Source organism: Coffea arabica, chromosome 7e (assembly GCF_036785885.1).
Source record: "Coffea arabica cultivar ET-39 chromosome 7e, Coffea Arabica ET-39 HiFi, whole genome shotgun sequence".
Taxonomy (NCBI): Eukaryota; Viridiplantae; Streptophyta; class Magnoliopsida; order Gentianales; family Rubiaceae; genus Coffea; species Coffea arabica.
Genome location: NC_092323.1, coordinates 11541226 through 11561101, shown reverse-complemented (window position 1 = coordinate 11561101; position 19876 = coordinate 11541226). Strand labels below are relative to the sequence as shown.

Genomic DNA, 19876 nt, shown 5'->3' with positions numbered 1-19876 from the left:
TTCAGTAGATGGTTAAATATTGAAAATTATGGACAACTGGCCATGCTTGGATTGCTTGTTTCCGTCGGAAAATATTGTCGTTTTCCGTGATCACATTTCCCTATCACCTTTTTCCCTCACATATATCAAATCGCTACAGTAATTTTTTCATAAAAAATGACGGAAAATGCAATCCAAACACAACCATTTCTTTATTTAAACTATTAGAAGGCCTACTATGATACAGCAAAGCAAGCCATTTTGTTGACTTGTTGAGCGATGGGGCTCTTAATGGCGATCCACCGTTTCTTTATTTCAAATTGCAAAATCCCCACTTCAATGTTGGATCTCATGTCGTTTTCAGACCCTAAAATCATTAAATTCCCCCAATTTATTTTAAGCTTGGTTGATTGCAACTGAAGCCACTGCCAGGTAAAATAACTATGCCACCTCAATTTAAAACTTTTCCTGTTTTTGAAATGGACAAATGATAAAGAGTGTACATGGCAATTTTCCAGACTGTCGACACTAAAGAACCGTTGGAATATATCTGCATATCCAAAGTGTTAAATTATAGCGTTTTTTTTTTTGATAAAACAGAAGTCAATATTATTAATAAATTAATTGAAAATCATCCAGCGCAATTTTCTTTGTCACTAATGATAAAAAAATATATAGAACATATCACATATATATTTGATCTGAAAAATCATTAGATTTAATAAAGATATAAAATAAGAAAGATAACGCTATGAATCATAGATATATCTGAGTTGAAAAATTATTAGATTTAATGGAGTTAGAAAATATTAAGTATAACATTTGACGAAAGGTTCTGAAAATAATCAAAATCAAATAGGGCTTAAGATTTTATTACTACTTCATTTCAAATTGTCAATGCAACAAATCTTTATCCTATTCTTATATTTTTGCTGATTGAAACAAAAAAAAAAGACCTTTTTGTGCTTTTGTCTAGTGATGCATCCATGTCAAGGATTAAAACATCATAGTTAGTTGTAATTGGAAATACAGTAGTGTGTCATAACAAACAAATGAATATGTACCTTTTGAGAAATATCCAGATATCATCTGTCTTACAAACACATATCAATTTTCAACTGAACCATATGGATTTTTTTTTTCTTTTAAACTGTTCAAGAGATAGATATATATATATATATATATATATATATATATATGTAAATGTCAGAGAATAATCATCTCGTTGAAGTTTGGTTATTTTGAACAGTTGAAGTTAGAGTTTTTTATTTTTCCAAATTACAGTTACATGTTCCTTAAAAAAAATAACAATAAATAACTGGGTTAAGAATACATTAAATTGCAGAATTGTAACTGCCGATGCATCTGTGGGTTGGCAATATTAACTATGAATAGATAACATGACTTTATCTTTTTTTATTTTCTTATATTGATTAGTTAAGTACACATCTTTGCATAGTCCATTGCCATTATTTCTTCCGATCTTTAAATTCTTTAACAGCAAAAAATGATAGAAAACAAATGAAGAGCAAGTTCTTCAATCCTTCTACAGGTATTTTTAAAGCATGCAATTTCGAATTTTGCCCCGAGGATCCAAAATAATGAAAATACAGGCTTCTAAAACTCTTTATTGTCTTTTTTTTTTTTTTTTAAATTTTCAGCCATGAATGGTGAGACTTAAGAAGCGAAGAGGGTAGAGAAATTTGAATCCAAAACTCTAATTTTTAGGGTCTTAGCCTCAGCCGAAATAATAATGATAATAAACAACCTCATTTGCTAATGAAATTACTTAACCCATTACCGTGTGTCTAACATACTTTTCTTTTGTACCCAAAAAAAAATAAAAATCAATATCTTTCTTGCAATTGGATGATATCCACATAAGTAAACCAAATTGTTGAAATAAATATCAATTGCTGATTGTTTTTTTTGATTTGGAATCACTTAAATTTCCACTGTCTTCACAAAATCACCGGTCCTCTGGAGTTTGGACAAAAATTGTTTAATACTTTTTGGGCATTTGTTAAATAAACAAAGATTAATAAATTCCAGCCACAGGATTGACAGGACCTTCAAACACAATTAAAAAGAAAAACAAAAAAAGGCCAAAGATATCTCTCTGACAACTGGTTTTAGTGAAGTCACCTCGGATTTGATTCGCAAGCTCTCAGTTTTCTTGTTATCTGGTTGGAAGGTTCGTCAAACTCAATATACAGCTGCAATTTCAGAAGACAACCCTAGTTGATTCCAAAGTAATCTTTTCTTTTTTGTTCCCAACTCCAACTTTTATTCTCTTGTTTCCTGCCTAATTATCAAAACTTAAAATGTCTTATTTTCGGTGCAAATGAACTGGGAAAACAGCCGGGCAATGTGGTGTTTTTTTTTTTTTTTTATCGCAATGATAATAATATTTATATAATCTACTCTAATATAATCTAAAGAGAGGGGGAGCCGACGAGATTTTTCCGTCGAAAAAAGTTACAATTAAATGGCAAGGTGGTGGCAATGTGGTGGTTACAATTTACAAACTAAGCAAAGATAGCAGTGTTCCGCACGAATAAAAATAGCAACAAAAACTTAGAAAGTGAAAGCAAGCGGAAGTGATTAGACCGAAACCAGAGAATGGATAGTGATGTAATATTCTTACAATTGTGTGAGTCTTGGTGTCAGATGTTCCTAACAACATTCCTTTGTAACTTTCCAGAATAACATGACAATGCTGACTTTTGTTTATGTCGTTTTAGGGGGAAAAAGAACAAATGCCACAATTTTAATATCTCCACGACATAACAAAAGAAAAATAAGGAGAGTTTACTAAGAAAGTAAGCTTAGAGTTTCAATAGATTTCTTGAATACTTCAACATGCAAAATTTTGCTCAATTTGCGTTATGCTAATTTGTTTTACATGTTGAAAATCGAGAACCTAAAAACACGTGTACTTGTCAAAGTCAACAATTTGGTGACCAAGGTAAATAAATACTTTTTTACTTATTAAAAGTAAAAGGAAAACACAACTAATTAAGAAGCGATTTGCAATTTTGCATTGACGGTGCCTTCTACTCTGAAAGTTGACCATAATGACAAGCCAAACTTTATGTCTAAAATCATCCCTACACGTTGAGGTTCTTAGTAGTCGGAGACCAAAACCCTACTCAAATCAAACCTCTAACTCTAAGAGAAAAACAAAACTTTTCACATGGTGAGTTATTGAAACCATTATCATTGCAATGAAAATCTAACAATCATACAAATGAATGATGAACAAAAAGGTGCACAACTATTGCAAACTTTCGCATTTTTCTAGAACAAATTTGTCTCAATGTCTTGTAGTACTACTATTCATGTAGAACCACAAGAAGGGTCATGAAACTATTTAGCTTGACTTCTCTTCACCCCTAATTTTTCACATCTATCCCCTTCCATTCAATAAACCAAAAAAAATGCTTACCTAAACTTAGACGGGTATTATAGATCAGTTCTACTCAAGTATTTATTTAATATATTATTCTCATTTAATCTTTTTTTTTTGTTTGGCCATTAGTGTGATGTAACTTGAAACTTGTATCCCCTACAAAGAGATGTGCAACACTACTGTAATTGTAGAAGGGAAAGGGAAGGGAGAAGAGAAAGGCAGTAAACCAATGCATAATTGGGGAGCTGAAACTGAGAGAGCGAAGACTCTTTCCAGCAATGGGCGGTAGGAGGATCAATTTCTTTGATAAGAACAAAAAGGAAGTTAACATTACAACGGCCTTTGAGAGCTGCGTCTCAAATATGCTCTTATAAAAAATCCCAACGTTTAACTTGATTGGTTAGGCAGCAAAACCAAAACGTCGGTTCAACTGCCTTTATTCTCTACGGGCGGCCCCATTTACAGTTCAAGAACACCGGCCCCGCCCCCGCTCCCTTCAATTATTCTCTTCTCCTACGTGACATTCTCTAATGCTAATCTCAAATATCTACCCCCCCCCCCCTCCCTAATGTGGGACTTCGTTGTCATTGTCTCAAAATTGACACTTCAATATCTTGATTTTCTTTCAAAGATAAAATGGGCCAGTTTAAGATTTATGAGTTTCTATATGGCATTCTTAGCTCTCGCTCTTTGATTAGTATTATTATTATTATTATTAAGTACAGAAAGTAGGATTTAAGAAACGAGAACGGAGAAGATAATTTGAATCCAAATTCTTAAATTTAATCACGAGACTAAGACCTACTCGGCATTGTCGGCATTTGTTTATTAATTTAAAGTTATGTGCCTCAGTTTACGATGATGTTAGGCTAGGATGAATACAAAGGGTCACTTTTAGTTTGGTCAAAATCACTTCTTTTCGTGTATTTATATAACTAAGCAAATTTAACCATAACAGTTTCAGAGTAAGAAAGTAAACTAGTAAATTTTGAGGTCTTGTCATTGTGTTCTTGTTGTGGTAAAGGTAATTTTGATGTTTACACACAACTTTTGATGGCGATGAAAATGAACTTATGCGACTACAATCTAGTCTAGATTAAAGATGAGAAGGCTAATTAATATACCGTTAAAAAAAATTAAAACACATAATTATTACGACAAATCTCAAGAAACGCCTTGAGCAAAATTTCCCGATATCATGAAAATGTGCGAGGGTTGACAAGATCAATGTATTCCAACCATCGTGTCTTCCAATTGATCCAAAGGCCTATCGCTCAGCCCACCCGAGTGGAAAATAGTAAGACTTTATTCTGGGCAAGGCCCATAATGCTAATTGCAGTAGCCCATATTAGTTAGCATGTGACATTGTTGCCGTTCTAGATTCTAGTTTTTTTTTTTTTTTTTTGCCCTTTTGGGTGAAGGGCAGGTTCAATCAAAGTAAGATCACGTAAAGCAAACTATACAATGCAATAACAATAAAATTAAGAAATAGTGGAAGCATTATCGTAACAAAGAGGTACGCAAATACTGAATTATAGAATCTGAGGCATAACGAATTCAAGGGTTCAAAAGTTGACTTCCATATGATTTGATCACCCACGAATACTGAGATCATCTATTGCACTAAATTCGCCCAACAAGAATCCATTCCCATGCATAATTGGCAAATAAAACGGGTTCCAGAATTATCATTCTGCATAATCCCCGTTGATATCACCACATGTTGTCCGTTCACGTACACACCATGCGTCCATGGCCGGAATTGTTGTCCCCTCAAAGGCTCTTGGTTCCACTTCCTTGGCATCTGCTGATTTTGTTGTGCATGATTATGATTGCCATTCTCAGCCCCTGCGACTGGAGGCAAAGATTCTTTGCGTGGAGTATCCATAACTCGAGACTGTGCGACAAACTTTTTGTTATTTCTTGAGAGATAAGCAGTCCAAACTCAAGAAGAAGATGCGCTCATAGAATATACTACCGACTTTTCCAAGCTGTTCTCGTTGATTATTGACCGTTTATATCCCCTTAAATCACGAATGTAGTGTGAATTTGATTGCTTGATAATCAATGAAAAGCGGCGTAATTATGAGGAAAGTAGGAGAATAGGCTTAATATGTTCCTTCGGTTACAAGTAATTACTGGGAAGAGCCAACATTGGGAAATGGGAAAGTAAAGACGCATGATTAATCGATTCTGTTGCTTAAATTCATACTAATAGATTGACTGACATTCCCTGTGCTGCCATGCACTAGTTAGTATACGTCATGTACGCTAGACTTACCATTTACAGATTCAGTATCTTTTTCCCAAAAACTATAGCACTTTTCCTTTTTATTTTCACCTTTGCCAACACCAAAAAAAGAAACTTAGAAAGTGTATCATTAAAGATTTGTTCAATGAGCGTCCAAGGTCGGTCCAATAAATATTTTATGAACACTATTTATTAAAGATATAAAAAAAAAAAATCAACAATTTGTCTAACCAGTGTCACTTAATTAAAAGGGGCCTTAAGTGTCGCCTTTTTTTATTATTATTTTAATAAAAATTAAGTGTTTTGGTGAATTGGATTGGGTAATAAGGTGAGAAGAATTATAAGTAGGAGTGTTACTTAAAAGGAGTCTCAAGTGTCGTTTTTTTTTTTTTTTTTAAATGAAACTTAAGTGTGTTGGGTTAGGGGGAGAGTTGGGTTGGTTGGTAATGGAAGAAGGATTGTAATAGAAGGTCTTGGATCAAAATCTTCCATTTACAAAAAATTTTAAAAGGAAAAAAAGTGTGTTAATCTTATGGTCAGTATTTTTCTCTCTCTACTCCCGAGAATGATGAACGCTATTTTTTGACTGAAGGGAATATAACTAGCTTTGGACCCGGTGCGGCCCATTATACTGATCGAGCGTGGTGTACGGTGGATCAAGTTGTTGTGCTTTCATTAATAACAATATGGTGCTTTCGGCATAATAATAAACGCTATGGTATGGCAAGAGAACCACGCATCTTACCCTCCGAGGTTGCCTTCCTCTCCGAATGTTCTGTTTTCAAGACCATCTAATCCCATAATTCTGCTCAACTCTTATCGTTTGTTTCTCATCGTATACATGCTGATGAATGGACTGCAGCATATGAGTAGGCTATTTTGATCACCATGCATCAACGTAACTTTTTGTAAAATGATGCAGGACAAGATATCGAACTCCAACCACGCGATTGCAACGGCGGATGCTTTCGCGGATTTGAAATTAGCCTAGTCGTGTAGCCGAGCATTCAGATGTCGAAATTCATTTAATTGACTCTGGATGGCTCCAGAATCTTGCATCCGTCTAAAATTTTGCTCTAAAGTGGATTAAATGTTCGAATGTAGCCAAAGATTAAATGTCAATTGAGTTGATGGAGCATTCGTTGGATATGAGGCCTTCTGAAATAAGTGCCAACTATTATATGTAATTTTGAGCTCTTTCAATTATAGTTTACACGTTTTAAAGAAGTCCAGATGATGGTACGAGGGCTGGCAACGGGAGCGGGTGTCCGCGGGCAACCGTCCCGTGGGGGGCTCTCGGGGCGGGGGCGGGGGGGAATTTTTTCCCCCCGTTTAGAAACGGGGCGGGGGATGGGGCAGGGGTATGTAAAAAAAGTATATATATATATATAAATATATATATATATAATATGTAATTTAATTAGTTATAAACTTATGATAATGATATTATTAGTTAGATGTATTATATAATGTATATTAGTGTATGTAATATAATTGATATTATCAATTATATGAATAATTAGACATGTCTACTAATAGAATTTATTAATTAGTTATACTAAATTTACTAATACATTTATACTAAATTTCTAACTACACTTAATAGAATAACACTTTTTTTTCAAAAAAAAAGCACAAACACAATAATGAATTAGTGATTGTATTTGTACCAAAAGTGAAAACTTGACTATTTTAGTTGTATTTATTTCATTATGTTGGATTGTATTCAAATAACTTTTGTTTGATTGTTTTTATGAGTTTCAATTGTAAAATTACAATGAATATTAACTTGATGATGTGTTGATATTTTAGTACTTGATTATTTATTAAAATTTAACTATAATAAAATTTTATTAACCCCACGAGGACAATTTTATTAACCTCGCGGGTGCCCCCGCGAGGGAAGCAGGGCGAAGCGGGTCGGGGCGGGGGCGGGGCAGGGGGAGTGGGAGGCGGGGGACGGGGCGGCGGTCGGGGGGAATTAATAGGCAACGGGGCGGGGGGTGGGGGGGGTCCCCCGCCCCGTTGCCATCCCTAGATTGGTACCCTTTGGGGGGGGTTCGTGCCCTTCTCTTCCACAACACCAACGACCTGCCCTAAAGTTAACTCCCACCCCCCCCTCCCCCTCCCTCTCCTCTTTCTCCCTCCCTTCTTTTTCTCCTCTTCAGGCAAAAGAAACTATAATCAGCAACTGAAGAAGCATCAATCATGCAGTTCAAGTTACTAGATATCATGATGTAGTAGATCACCCATTCAAGTCCGTGGCTTGCGACTGGACAAAGAAAGCTGACTCCAGTAAAAGACGTATCCAGCACCCAGCTGAACTACTCCTAACCAAATTGCTCTAACAGCATACTCATGAATCCTCTACCCATTAATCTTTCTGTAATCCCTAAGTCAGACGTTCAGCCACTTTCCAATTGAACAAAAATAGCAGCAGAGGTACCTTCCGACACTCTTTACCTACATATTCTTTATTGCACATGCGCCCTAGGGCGGGAGGGAGATGACAAAGGGAACAACCAAAAAGTGGCAATAAGATGAACAAAAAGTTTGTGGAGTGAGCTATATGACCATTCATCAAGAAGACTTGTAAAGTAACCCTATCTTAAGAAACAAAGAAATGCTCAGCTCCAATTCAATAGTCATAGGAAAACCTTTTGTGCACAAGAACGGGTAGCACCTGAGATTATGGAACTGATGTAAACATTGCAAACAAATTCGACAATTCTAAAGCAAGGAATTAGCAAACACTATGCAAGACTCCCCAATTCAAATGCACATCAATGCAGCAAGTGTCCTGGATCAGTATGCATCTAAAAGGAAACCTCAAAAAATAGACGACGAACTCAAATTTCAATCAAAAAGCCAACACAGGCAGAAAATGTAGTGGATTGCAAAGGGGAAAGACATGAAAAGGAAACTAAAATGATTATTTGGAAATACTACATGACACACTCAGTGCAAGAGGCTCTTGCCATTGCACAATCTGGGAAGGGCTAGTTGTATCTGACAAAAGATTTGTAATTTTCTTGTAACCTTTTTCATCCGACAATGTACGTGTTTTCTCCAAAAAGTGATGTTAAACTAAAGTGAAAGGATTTATAACACTTCCAGTTTCAACTCATCCCACCACAGAAACTGACCATGCCACTAAGCAAACTCATTTATAGAACTGCGTATGTAACGGCAACATAGTATCCGCCATAAGCTCAGAAGCTGGGTGATCAATTGCCAGTTCTCCTAATATCCCTCACAAAAAAGGAGAACTGCAGAAAATTCCCCAGCCCATATAAAATGAAATAACTTCATGAGCTTATATAAAAGAAAGAAGTAGGAAAAACTCTCTTGAACAAAATATCGAGCATCCTAGGCTGGGAGATTGCCATATAGACCACATCAGCTCTAGTTTTGGTACTCAGGAACACAATAGAACTGCTTCACAGAAAATATAAACTAAAATCGTAAGAGGCCTGCCGAGGCCAACTAGATATTTCTTCTTTGCTATCAGCATACACACACTTCGTGAGCTTCAGCAATCAAGTGCCCAACTAAGTTAAAATACTACTAGAACAGCAAATTAGCAAACAAATACACGGAAATGACAGCACTGTAGCAAAACGACTAAGATACGCGTTTCGCAAACAGCATTTTTACCATCATCACAGACAAAACCAACTAGCCCCACAATAGACACAGTTATAAGAAAAAGATGGATATAATCCGCCAATCCATAAATTCAATCTTAAATATCCTAGCTCATATTTTCAATACGAAATTAACCATAACAAGAGTCTAAATCATCACAAAAGCGTCCAAAATCACTATTAACCAGAGATGAAATCCTCCAAAGAGATTCCTTATAATCGAGAACTAAGACAAACCGAGATATCCAATTGATCAATCTTGGGCCTTAAGCTACCAGCTCAGATTACCAAATTCGAAATTAACAGTAAACGAGGGTCAAAATCAACATCATAACATATAATATCCCTAATTATAGATGAAATTCCCAAAAGGGCTCCCTTAAAAACAGAAACTAAAACCAACCCACAAATCGGAAATTGCCGCTCAATCCTGAGCCTTGATCTTCTCAATCCGCTTGTTCAACTGCTCGATACGAACAACCAGACCAGTGACGGAGTAAAGCAGCCAGTAGAAGATGAGAGCGGCGGCGATGAGGAGGGCATTACGCTGGGACTTCATGATGGACTTCTGGTGACGGAGATGCTCAGATGGGGTACAGGATTCAGCGGATTCACAAGTGGGTCTGGTCTCGTACTTCCAGTAGATGTCCATTAACAGGAACAGACAAAACGGGACGATTGAGAGAAAGGGTCGGAGGAGACTGCGGGTCACGGAGAGGAGACCCTTGCGAAGAGGGTCGAGACCGGGAACTGTGAGGAGTAGAAGCATGATTGCTTCAGCTGCAGCAGCGTAGCCTAGCACCACCCACTCTAATGCCATTCCGGTATTTGGGTATTTGGGTATTCGGGTAGGTTGATGCCGATTAGATCTCTGTGATTTTTCAGCAAGAGAAGAGAGTGGAAGGAGGCGTGGAAGTCGATGAGAGGACAAGTATTATTCGTATTATTTTGCGTGATGCGGTTAAATGATGATGTTTTTTATTCTCCTTTTCCTCTTTTTCTTCGTTGCCAAGTTTTCAGTTTTTCTGTTCTTTTATCAAGTGTACAAGTACAACACAAAAAAAAAAAAATTTAGGAGCATATTTATCATAATTAATTGTCTCATATCAAAGATTAAGTTTATACCAATCATTTTTTTTATTTTACATATATTAAATCGATGTGTTACAATTTTTTTTGCAAAAACTTTTGAAAATAACAATTGAAACGAGAATTTCTAAACTTGGCTTTTCAAAAATATATTTTGGTCTACTTCTCTGGTCTAAAACGTCACACTCAAATTAAGTATTGGCACGTATTTTATGCAGTCGTGTGCGAATTTAATGGCTTGTTGAGTTAATGTAGCAACTGCGTGGATTTAATGGCTTGTTGAGTCATTGTGTCCTTTTTTTGGAGCAAAAATTACCTTTCGGCAGTGTCCACCACCCAGCCATTAAGGCAACCTTGCCTCCCACCACACATTTAAAGTGATTTGGCTTCAAAAAATCTAGACGGGTGCGTAGTGCACCCGTCTAGTCCGGTGGTGGTTCAGTCCCTTCCAAATTATTTCTGAACCTTTTTAGGTTCGCCCCCTCGCTCATAGTATTGGATATATTATGTTATACAATAGTTGTGTTTCCGAAAAAAAAGGAGTAAATTTTTGGCTAAATTTATCAGCTATATTAACTCAACAAGCCATTAAATTCGCACACGACTGTATAAAATCTCTATGTACTACTCCCTCCGTCTCATTTTGATAGTCCTGTATTCCTTTTTCATCTGTCCCAAATTGTAATCCACTTTCTAATTGAAAAATGTAGTTGTATTTTAATTTTTCTAAAATACCCTTATTCAATGTAAATAGTTGTTACTATATGCCTACCCCATTTAATGAGAGTTGATTCTTTTTTTTACCATCAATTAAAGTTCCCATAAAGTTGTACCATATTTAATGTGAAAGTATTTTAGGAAAATAGTAATCTAAATTTACTTTTCCAACAAAATTAACTAATTTTTCTTAAACTGTGTGAAAAAAGAAACAGAACTATCAAAGTGGGACGGAGGGAGTACTACATTCGAAACTCTTGCACCACCATTCAATGTTGCACAGGATTCTTGAGTGTGATTGAACAACGTATAATTTGAAATAATTACGATAACACTTTTGATAATATATGATGATATAAGGATAAAAAAGTAATTAAAATATATAAAATAAATTAAAAAATATGCTTATAATATAAATTAAATATTATTTGATAAAATTGAACCGAAACACGATAGATTTATTTGATTTTTCAAATCTCGGACCATTGCTTCCATTTTTGTCTTAGCTTGATTCGTTACTACTTGCAAGCTGCTTGATATTTGGCCCTTTTTCATCTAATAACTGCCTGATCTCACTCCAAGTCCAACACAACCACTTTGCTTTGCTCGTATAAATTCAGGGCATTGATGATTAACTCAAAGAGAACTTCCATTTCAAACTCTAGCACTCAAAAACAGAATTTGGTATACAACACTTTGATCGAACATCATAGTTCCTTATTCCATGTTGGATTTCATTAGCATGCCCTTTAAACATGGATTAAAGTACACCGAGATTGTGCATCATATTTCTTCTACAGCTTGCTAGTGACATTAACATTCCTGACTTTAGAAGACTTAGGAGTTGTATCCTTTGGTACAACCACGGTAAGCACACCATTCTCCACACTTGCCCTGATCTGATCCGCCTTCACATCCTCCGGCAACTCAATCTCCCGGGAAAACCCAGCTGCCTTTCCTGTAATCCCTCCTCCTCTCTCGGCAACGTGCCACACCACATCTTTTTCCTTCCCCTGCCCACCACCCTCCTCTTTTGCTTCCGCCTTTATCACCAATACATTCCCTTCTTCCACTTGTACCTTTATCTCATCCTTGCTAAACCCTGTTCAAAACCGCGGTTTAAAGAAATTAGAACAAAATCAGTAATCAATTACAGAAGCCCAAAACAAGAAAAAAAAAAAAAAAAAAAAAGAGGAAGCAAGCCATCGAAATTATTACTGGCCTGGAACGTTGATTTTGAAGATGTGGGCATCTGGGGATTCAATCCAGTCGAGGAGGGCTGAAGACCCTGGGGACGTGCGATAAATGGTGGGACTCCAGAAAAATCGCCTGAAGGGGTCACCAAATAGAGCCATTTATCTTAGCTTTATTGCTATCCTTTCGAGCTGTTTTTATGGGTAAGGAATTCAGTCCAAAAGGTGCAAAACAGAAACTTGCAATTTAAATTTAAAGAGGGTAGGTATAGGATTCTCTAGAGAGACTGGATTCTGGAGGCTTCTAGCATTATCCTGATGGGATGGGAATCATGGGATGTGGCACTTTGGAGATGATCAGAGTTTCCCTCCATGTGGATTGCGCAATAACTCTGTGAGCTTCGTTTTAGATCCATTGACAATAATATCATGGATAACCCTTCCAACAACAAGCCCATTCTAATTCTTGATAGACTCTGGTGTCTGCTTCCTACTTTCTTTTGGGTTGCCTGAAAAACGTTCGATCTCGTTCAGCAATGGATTGTGTTGGATAGGTAATGGGGGACTGATTAGACTAAAGCATGAGCAAAGATTTTGTGTACTAATGGGTAGCCCAACTCTTAGAGCCCCATGTGTTGGTCCACTTAAAATTGCTAAGGTGCGAATTATTTAAATAATTCATGCGAAAAAATGCAAGCAATAGCCTCACATACAGAAAGAAAGAAAATTCCTACTTTGAGTGACGTACTATTAATAATAGAATAAATTTTATATACACTGATAGCACATACACTATCACCGTTGGATCCATGATAATATGTAAAAATTGAATTTCAAATTCAAATTTTGCGTAGTTATCATTCATCAAACGCTGATAGTGTATAAACTGTCAGTGTAAGAAATATTAATCTTTAATGAGTAAATCTTAGAGTTTAGTGCCAAAATAACTCTTCTTTTGAAACATATACCCAAAGTAACCTAATTTTAAAATTTATTACCTTTATAATTCTTTTTTTTCCATATAGGTTGCATATGTGGTAGGATAGAGATAGAGGCACATTCTATCTCTCTTTCCCAACTAATATCTTCCTTGATTCTCTCTCTGAACCTTCCCACTTTTTTTTTTCTTTATTATTTTGTGTCCTTTCGTTATTTTTCATTGTCAAATGTAATTGTTAAAAGCCAATATTTATATTAACAACATCTAAGACTTAATTATCATTCCTGATATTGTATTTGTAGATGAAAATATTCTCCTCGAATTGATAATTTCAAAGTAAATGAAGATTATTCTCTTGTCTTTTCTATTGTGTAGTTTTTTGAACATTCCTATGGCCTTCAAAAAATTTTGAATACTAATTGCTTTAACAAATGATTTCTCACACCGTGTGTTTGATAAAATGTTTAAGAGGAAAACTACGTAACAACAAAAATTCATGCTCAATATAAGCATATTCATTTGTGCCTCTCTATAACATAATCAAATAATCTCGTATACTTGAAGTATTTTTGCACATTTATTCAACATCAATTAATGGCTTGTGTTACTTTTGAGAAACTTTAGCATTATCTTAATTGCAATAGTTTGATTACTTTTTGTAAAAGTTCTTTTCAAGGAGTAGGAAGCATAACATAAAAAAATATGATAGCCTTGAAGTTTTTGTAACTTTTTCTTGTTATTGCTTATAATGTTCATTGCAATTTTTGTATTTTGCAAATTAATTTTTGAAAACTATATGCAATAAGTTTGATACATTTAAAAAAATTGCAGAGAGCAATAATAGCAAGGTCAATAATGGTAAAATTTATTTTAAATAATTATAAGGAAATTATCAAAATTATGCAATTTTCTTGTGCCTCTATAATAAAACAGTTTAAATTTTTAGTTTTTATTGGAAACTATAAACTAGATTAAAGCTTTCGTTTCTTGTTATCCTACATGGCAATCAGGGTAATTAGGTGATAACAATAACATCGATTTGGAAATAAAATTTGAAAGTGAATCACATTGGGAATATTTTTTAGAAAGAGTGTTATTTTGGCAAAAAACTCGTAACTCTTATATACAAGCACAAATTAAAAGATGAGCCACCTCCTGATTTTTGGGAGATTCCATGTTTGTATTTATCGGTTAGGCATTTCGTGTTTTTAAAATCATTTAGTGTAGGTGAGCTCAAACAAAAAATAAACAAAAAAAAAGGAACCAAGGAAATTTATTAAAAAGTAAAACATTGATCCGTGAATGAGTATTTTGCTAGGGATTGAGATCTCTGAAATTATTATTAGGAAAAGACTTTTTCTGCTTCCTCAATTTTGTAAAGCTTTTGTACCTTGCATGCCAATATATCATTACGTATGTTGTGAAAAACGTCCATGTACACATATATTTCCTTGTTCCAAAAAGAATATGGATCAATCATGTTCTGATGGGAAAGCTTCGTGCTTGAAATGTTGATCATTGCTCTCCTTCCTTACTCTCCCTTTTTGGTTAATGCTCTTTTTGGAAGAAATTTGATTGGTTTTTCTTCCTTTTGGATATCTTCTAAAGTAGCTGCATGGTCCTCCGGAAAGGCTAGTATGGACTATGGAGGGAAAGGTTACAGCTGTGTATTCCTTAGCTACAAAGGTAACTCATCAAGAATCAAAGCTAAAATATTGTCATTGTTGTTATTTATCAATCCATCTGAATTACTAGAATTTAATTGTTCAAATCCAACTTGTGAATGATTCAAAAGTCTCATCAAACGGATGATCAGTCATACATAGTGATACAACTTTTTTATTGAGGTTTTATTAATTTCTCCCAAACATAGACTACCCCTCTAGACAGGAACAGGAACAGCTTCAGCATGATCTCCAAGTAAGAGGATCAATAGAGGAAAGCAAGAAGAAAAGAAACAGTTACTAAACACACACACACTTATGCTTGAAGATGCTTAAACCCCTTAAAATTTTCTGTATATTGAAAGTTGACATGGGCATTTGAGCTTTACAGCAATAGGTCGCCATATTGGCTGGTGTCTCATTCCAGCATAAAGCCATGCAAAAAGTTATGTCCTTTTGATGAGATGATTGATGATGGTGAAGTCGGTTGTCTTCTACAGTTTCTAAAAGCTTTTACATGCATGAACGGTCTTGCTTTTTTCCATGAAAGTTTATGTTTTATCTCCCATTAATCAATTCTTGGTGTTTGTTTAAGTATTATCTGAAAAAAGCTTTGGATAATTAGTGAGAGAATATGCAGAATCATTCTTCTTTATATGAGACTGTAAAGTACCATAAAAAGAACAACTTTAGTCAAAAGTTTGCCTACATGTCATCCACTATATTTAAGCTCGACAAAGATAGTGCCAAATAATAGAACAAGGTTTCCATATTCTTTTGCCTAGGGGTCTAAACATATAATAATTTCACAAACAAAAAAAAAGTCTTTTGAGAATTTATTTTCCCTCATTGGCTGTTATTAGTAGCCTCATGCAAAAGCCAACCATGAGCAAATTTTAAAACCGAAAAACATGAGCAAATGTTTGTTTGCCAATTTTAGCATGACAGAACCATGAAAGTTTCATCTACATGTTCGGTAATATATAGTATGGTCCATGAAGTCCTATGTTTGCATAAGATTTTCGTTGTATGGACTTAAGCTTCAGAACTCAGATACGGAGGAAGGATATATATGTTGCATCCGCATGAAGTAATGATTCTGATGAAAATCTTGGCCAACGTGTACCCCAATCAAGAATATTTTGCCTCAGCTATAGCAGAAGATTTTCAGAAGCTTAGGCTCCTTTTAGCTTTTAAGCAGGGGATAACCCTGAAACTTACAGGATTTCGCTCTAAATTCCAGGAAATGCCTAGACTTATTGTATCATAATGCTGCCCACAAAATCAACTAGCAAATTAGCAAGTGATCAAGTCAGCTTTTGCAGTGTCCTTTTGTCTTTGGCCTTTGCTCCAAAGGTTCTTAAATAGTCACAGTACATCTACATCTTGATCTTATGCACCTTGCGCATGCTATTGATGATCTCTGTTTTCCGTGATTCTTTGTTTCTATATATACATGCCTTCATATTTCTGGTTTTCTTGCAATGCTTGGAATATGTGTTGTTTGGCTATTTATGTCTACTAAGATAAAATTTGCAGGCAGTATTTTGTTCAAGGCTTCAAGGTGTTTGTGGCAATTGCCGTGGTGGTGGTGGTCTAGAATATATTGTATTAATTTCTCAAGGCACTGCAGGCAAGGTTTGAAGGACTCTCATTCAAACTGATCAGAAAATGGCATTATGCAATTCCTAAGTTAAATGAATGAACAAGAAACGCCAGGAAAAAAAAAATTGCTGTGACAATTGAACGATAAAAGGATGAAAAGCACCATACAGACTATGCCATTTGCTCCTTTACAAAAGAATATGCCACTTTTTAACATTAGACGATACAACTTTGTTGAAGTGGAGAAAAGGGTGGAATCTTGGCATCCCTCTTTTAACCATCTTTAACTTGAATTTTGCTTTCAGAGTACACATATCCCTAGAATCTAGAGGCATCTTTTCCGTCTTGATTTCATCCACGATCTGTAACTCCTTTCGCATAGAAGCATAAAGCAAATCCCCAAACAGAAACGCAGGTGAAGGGCAACAGCAAAAGAAAAAGGCAAAAAGGGCTTTCAAAAAAATAAGTCGGGGAAGAAATATTCTTGAAATTCTTGGTTAATTCCAGGTTACTTTGGCAAGAGGGATCTATGGTTATTTATTTACCTGCAAAAAGGGAAAAGGAAAAGAGAATCAAAGTGAGTTATCAAATTATTGGATATCAAATGCTAGGAAAAATTAGACAAGTGATCAAGGTAAATCTAATTCGCAAAACTTACCATTTTCACCAAACGTTCTTCTCATGAAAGTTGCTAATATGATAATTAGAGCTACACCAGCTAATAGTCCAATAATAATTGCAAATGTCTTCTCAGAATCGCTGTGAGAAGATTCTGTAATATCAAATAAGAGAAGATTGTCCAAAAATTACTTGCAAGTTGCGTAATACCACTGCTGATAGACAGGTATGCACTTAGAAGAGAGCAAATTGTAACCAACCATAGTTTAAAGTAAATCAACTTAGCTAGAAAGTGAAATTGTAATTGCAGAAAATCACAAAATTGCTAGTAAATTACTAACCATGACCAGATCTTGCTGCATAAGGATGATCTCCACTAGTAGAATATCTAGCATAACATTTCCCCAAAAACATATCACCAAAAACAGCTCCTCCACACTCAGTTTTCAACCGCTTGATTGCCTCTGATAAACAATCTTGACACTGTCCCATACTCAAATCCCCGACGCATTGCGCTACCCCTTGAATATCCTGAGCCCCACCAACTCTGTACAGCCCACCAGCCGAACCCAAGCTCCCCAAAACCGCATCACGACGGTTCATTGCATCAGTATCAAAACCATTGGACGGTCCACATTTCTTCATCACGACAGTCTTATCTTCTTGGCCAATAAAGCTACTGTTATCGTACTTGACGAAGCACCCTTGTAACTGCAGAGCTCCGCCACAAGTCTGCGGACACAAGCCACCGAATTGACTCACTGCCCGAGTCACACATGTGGCACAATCAGGCATGGATAAATCGCCCCTGCATTGATACAGCCCGTAGACAACATCTTGTGGGCTCGAACCCGTGACGGAATATTTGTTGTAAGCTGCATAAGTGGCTGAGTTAACCAGGGAAGTGAGGAGTGAGTTTAGATTTGACTCGTAGGGCGAGTCTGGGGTGTATTTTATCTGAGAACAGCCACCGTAGATGAAAGAGTCTAAGGAGGAATGAGAAGGGATGATGAAGAGGGAAAAGAGACAAAGAAAGATGGGGAAGAGGGGGAGGAAACGACGGAGTTTTGTGGCTGTGGTGGCCATTTTGATGATAGGGAAACAAAGATTTGGGAGGTTATGAGGTTTGCATGCAGTGCAAGAAGTGGCTCTGGTTATCCTTTTCGTAGTAAAACAACAAGTGCATGTGATGAGGTCTTGTAGGTCTTTATATGCTTAGTGGTACAGTAAGGTTTGCTTAGGCTAATACTAAATTAATAGTATTTTGAATTAACCTTTGCATGAGTGCATATGAGTTTTTTGTTTATGAGATTTATATGTTAGTATTCCTTTCACTATTTCTAGGAACATTTTAGGATTGTTGAATTATAATTTGTTTTATTACAATTGTTATTGGGTCTGTTCTCAACTAATTCTAATTTTGTAAAATTGATTCTTCAAAATTAGATTTTTCAAGATAACTGATCATGTGCTTTCATTTATTGTTAAAAAATTCATTTTAATAAATGTATAGGCGTTTGTTAAAAAATTGATTTTGATAAAAGGATGACTATGGTACCATTATGTGCTACATAATTGAATTTCGTGCTAATTAAATGATTTTTATGTAATTAATTAATTTTATTATGAAGATTGAATGCTAGTGAGAAAATCAAGGGACACATAGATGAATCTGAAAATGAGACGAGCATATGAAGAAAATAGAAAGGTGAAAAAAGTTATCAAATTTTTAATTAATTTAGTAATTGTGTTAAAATTTAATGGATAATTTTGTCTATATGAAAAAGTAAGCCAGAATTAGAATTTAAAAGTGTGTTAAAACCTGCTTTTGATCAGTTTTTTGGGCCCAAAAAATCTAAAATCAGTTTTTTTTTTAAAAAAATTCAATTAAAAAAATACAACATAATAGCTGGTTTTCAAAAATCGTAAGCTAAAATCAAGTTTTCAAAATCAGTTGAGAACAAACGCATTGTAAGTTTCGTATAATTTTATAAAAATGAAAATGTCTGTGCGGATGAAAACAAAACCAACCACTAGCTACCTAGCTCTTGAAATGTTAGTCAAAAAAAAAAATGTTAGTCAACATGAAATCTTGTGTCTCGAGGTCAATTTGCTAAAAGTTCATCTAACTAATTGGGCTAATAGAGTGCATAAGCAATTGAAAGTTCAAAGCAAACTTGAACAATTAATATAGCTTATTGAATGATCCAATTAATAAGCTTTTGTCTATACGTGTTCTTTTTTTTTCTTCCTTTTTCTTTTTCATCTTCTTTCTTTTTTCCTTTAATGACAATAGCCAATAAACAGCCGAGGACGGTTAATACTTGTCCCACAAAAGAATCAAAAAGAAAAAAAAAAGGAAAGAAAACCAATCAAGGAATATTTGTGGGAAAGGGGCCATAGATCCTATTGTTTCATCTCAAAGAATAAAGTTTAGGACATTATAGTAAAGTTATTGTGCGCAATTTAAGAGAGATTAGCCTTGACTATAACTGAAGCCATGATTTTCAGTAGCCAATCGAACAACCTTATTGATATGTAATTTCAGAGAGAAGAAAAAAAAGAGCAAAAATTAAAAGAAAAATTATGTATATATATATATTTTTAAGAGATATATATATATTTGATCTAACGATAACAATATACACTATTCCTATGAAAAAGGAGAAATCCAACTGTGCTTGTATGAGGGTCGAAGGTAAACCTCCAAACCAGATATTACTACATTCTCCGGGAAATTATGTAGACATTCTTCCAGAAG

General features: G+C 35.2%; 3 protein-coding genes across 5 annotated transcripts; all 3 read right to left on the bottom strand.

The window, feature by feature from the left end:
* Positions 1–9442: 9442 nt before the first annotated feature.
* LOC113702439 (uncharacterized) lies at positions 9443–10291 on the bottom strand. The gene has a single exon (XM_027223651.2). It carries the CDS (start codon positions 10107–10109, stop codon positions 9714–9716), a length of 396 nt encoding a protein of 131 aa, XP_027079452.1. The 5' UTR covers positions 10110–10291; the 3' UTR covers positions 9443–9713.
* Positions 10292–11726: 1435 nt separating this feature from the next.
* Positions 11727–12672, bottom strand: LOC113701414 (15.7 kDa heat shock protein, peroxisomal-like). Its single transcript, XM_027222051.2, has 2 exons — positions 12318–12672; positions 11727–12197 (listed from the first exon to the last, which is right to left on the bottom strand). Exons 1-2 carry the CDS (start codon positions 12448–12450, stop codon positions 11890–11892), a joined length of 441 nt encoding a protein of 146 aa, XP_027077852.1. The 5' UTR covers positions 12451–12672; the 3' UTR covers positions 11727–11889.
* Positions 12673–16684: 4012 nt separating this feature from the next.
* On the bottom strand, positions 16685–18300 carry LOC113700956 (plasmodesmata-located protein 7-like). Of its 3 annotated transcripts, XM_027221384.2 has the most exons (3): positions 17457–18299; positions 17156–17269; positions 16685–17042 (listed from the first exon to the last, which is right to left on the bottom strand). In XM_027221384.2, exons 1-3 carry the CDS (start codon positions 18199–18201, stop codon positions 17035–17037), a joined length of 867 nt encoding a protein of 288 aa, XP_027077185.1. In that variant the 5' UTR covers positions 18202–18299; the 3' UTR covers positions 16685–17034. The 3 variants fall into 3 exon arrangements, with proteins under 3 accessions (XP_027077185.1, XP_071916603.1, XP_071916604.1); XM_072060502.1 differs by lacking the exon at positions 16685–17042 and having other exon boundaries at positions 17152–17330; positions 17457–18300; XM_072060503.1 differs by lacking the exon at positions 16685–17042 and having other exon boundaries at positions 17152–17327; positions 17457–18300.
* Positions 18301–19876: the final 1576 nt, after the last annotated feature.